Below are 2,531 nucleotides of genomic sequence, written 5' to 3' on the forward strand. Positions count from 1 at the left end.
TACCTAATTGCCTTCACTTATGATAATTTAATTAAGTAGGGAAAGGGATGCCAAGTATAAGTCAATTTAACATTCATATTTTATCTATTTTCATAACTTCATTGAAGAAAAAATCGATAGAAGAATAAATGAAAGTAGAGATTCGAAAGAAAACATCTAGAAAATTACAATGATAAGAATAAAAGGAAAGATTAAAAAGAGCACCACCGAAATTGGTAACAAGAAATAGAAAGTTATTCGTCCCCATTACATTACATGCACATATTAAGGAATAATGTAATGATATAAAGTTAGAAACATTGTGGAAAGTTGTGATTATCTTCTAGTTAACGACCCATGTGCGATGGTGGGTCATTCATTACAAACTATTAAACGGACTCCACCAAGACTTGCTTTTTAATTTATTAATAACATGTACACTTGAAACTATCAAAATATTAAACAAATATGCATTATTGGCTCTTCACAAGGGGAATTTGTTGTTTTGGGACCCATACCCAAAAAGAAGGAACTTTCCTATATACCTTTCCTCTCTTTTCCTCTCCCACTTCTTGGACAATGTATAAATGAAACCCTCCACCAAAGGCTACCATTCTTTTTTTTACTTATTTTTTTTGCTTTACTAAAAAAATAAAATGTACGAACGAGATTCCCCAAGAGGGGTTATATTTGTAAAAAAAATGATGGGGTTTGAATATTGAATATGTACCAATTTTGAGGTGTGGGTTGAAGAAAATAGCAATGATTAGGAGCCAAAAGGAGCCCTATGAGGAATTCCTTTTCTTCTCCTTGCATTTGAAGGAGGTGGAAGATGCGTGTCCGAATACATGTCTTGTTGTGAGCCTTCACGCAATTTCTCTTCTTGCTCTCTTGATGCCCCCTCCATTGGCATTGTCTCATTCCTATCATCCAAAGCAAAGCTTGCATCCCCATTTCTCTTTATTCTTACAAGCTAATGCATTCATTGCCAACAAAGCAATCCAAATTAATTAAGCCAATCATACATTAATTATTTTACATGCATCATGCCATGTTCCATATATTGTGCAATAATGATATGTATAATTATATTAAACTAGCGTGAGACTCCTCTAAAGGGTAACTTGTAGTTTAGAGAATAGATTGCACAAATCTTGGGTGAATTTTATTGTGGATTCATTAACTTAGATATAATGATCTTAATCATTCTTCATATTCAATGGTTTAGAATGGTGCACTTTCACTCTTGCTTTTAAATATTCCTATGCTTATACAACAATAATTTAGTTTTAGTCCTACTAGGTAGGATATATATACTGTATGAATCGAATGATGCTAAATATTTTTATCATAAATCATGTTTATTAATAAAACATTGATATTTAAATCTTAAATATTATGGTCTAAATCATTCATCATACTCTATGGTTATAAAATATTTTTTGTAGCAAAATTAATATTAAATATTTCTATGGTTATAATAAATATAAATGAAAATTAAAATGTCAATAGAGGACAAAGGACTTCTATACACATATGCTAGATATAGATCAACATGATGATTAATAGTGGTGGGAATATAATTATGATGGTGATAGGCTTCAAAATGCAGGTGATGATGTATGGGTGGTGGGTGTTATCCCCATATGATGAGAGTGATTTGAGTTGTAATTTGTAAATGATGTCCATTTTGATAATGAAATGAACAATGTAATGAAAGGGAACTAAAATAATTTATTAATAATGTCTCACCTTACAACCCAAAGAACAGAACCTAAATGGGTCCAAGAGGCTTCTTCCACAAATCTCACAAATGTGAACTACTCCTTTCCCAGATTTTGGTTGAGGCCTCTCATTCAGAAACAGTACTCTAGCACTGTTTATCACATATGTTTGCACTCCACTTATGTTCAACACTTTCTGAATTTCAGCTACCCTCACTACATCATGATATGAAGATCTTCTTATCTAATCAACAAAAATTATCACATTATACATATGTTATAAAAATTATGAATTTATTAAATTTTAGATCAATAAAATCAACCCCATTGCATATGAGAATAATTGATAAGAGAAATGTAAATAGAAAATTCAATATGAATAAGAACCTGAATGACTTGATGATCTTTGTGTCTTGAAGAACAACAATAAAAGCAAAAAGCATCACAATTGCAGTCAAGACAAAACATGTTACATTCACTTCTTGCAGCATCTTTATGAATCCGACAGATATTGAAAAAGGATGTGTTTAGAAGTGGTTCAAGCCATGGAGGCACCAACATTGTATCCTGCATAGAGAGAGAGAGAAATATGGACATTTAATTCCAAAGCATAAGTTTCAAGAAATTAAATAAGATGGTATCATATGAGACAAATTTGAATGGTCGGGAAGACTTTGCACCACTTGAACAAAAAAATGGTTGATGGATATGCACGTAAAATCTCCAAAGCATATGTTAGCATACTAACCTTTAGGTTCGATTCGCCCTCACCAATTTACCGTATATTGGATGCAAGTGGGATGAACAACGAATCTTTCAATAATAATT

At 31.8% G+C, this 2,531-nt stretch overlaps 1 protein-coding gene across 1 annotated transcript; it reads right to left on the reverse strand.

Annotated features, from left to right (window-relative positions):
* On the reverse strand, positions 262-2,331 carry LOC109359399. Its single transcript, XM_019604046.1, has 3 exons — positions 2,091-2,331; positions 1,732-1,947; positions 262-952 (listed from the first exon to the last, which is right to left on the reverse strand). Exons 1-3 carry the CDS (start codon positions 2,298-2,300, stop codon positions 746-748), a joined length of 633 nt encoding a protein of 210 aa, XP_019459591.1. The 5' UTR covers positions 2,301-2,331; the 3' UTR covers positions 262-745.

Source organism: Lupinus angustifolius, chromosome LG11, assembly GCF_001865875.1.
Source record: "Lupinus angustifolius cultivar Tanjil chromosome LG11, LupAngTanjil_v1.0, whole genome shotgun sequence".
NCBI classification, from domain to species: Eukaryota; Viridiplantae; Streptophyta; class Magnoliopsida; order Fabales; family Fabaceae; genus Lupinus; species Lupinus angustifolius.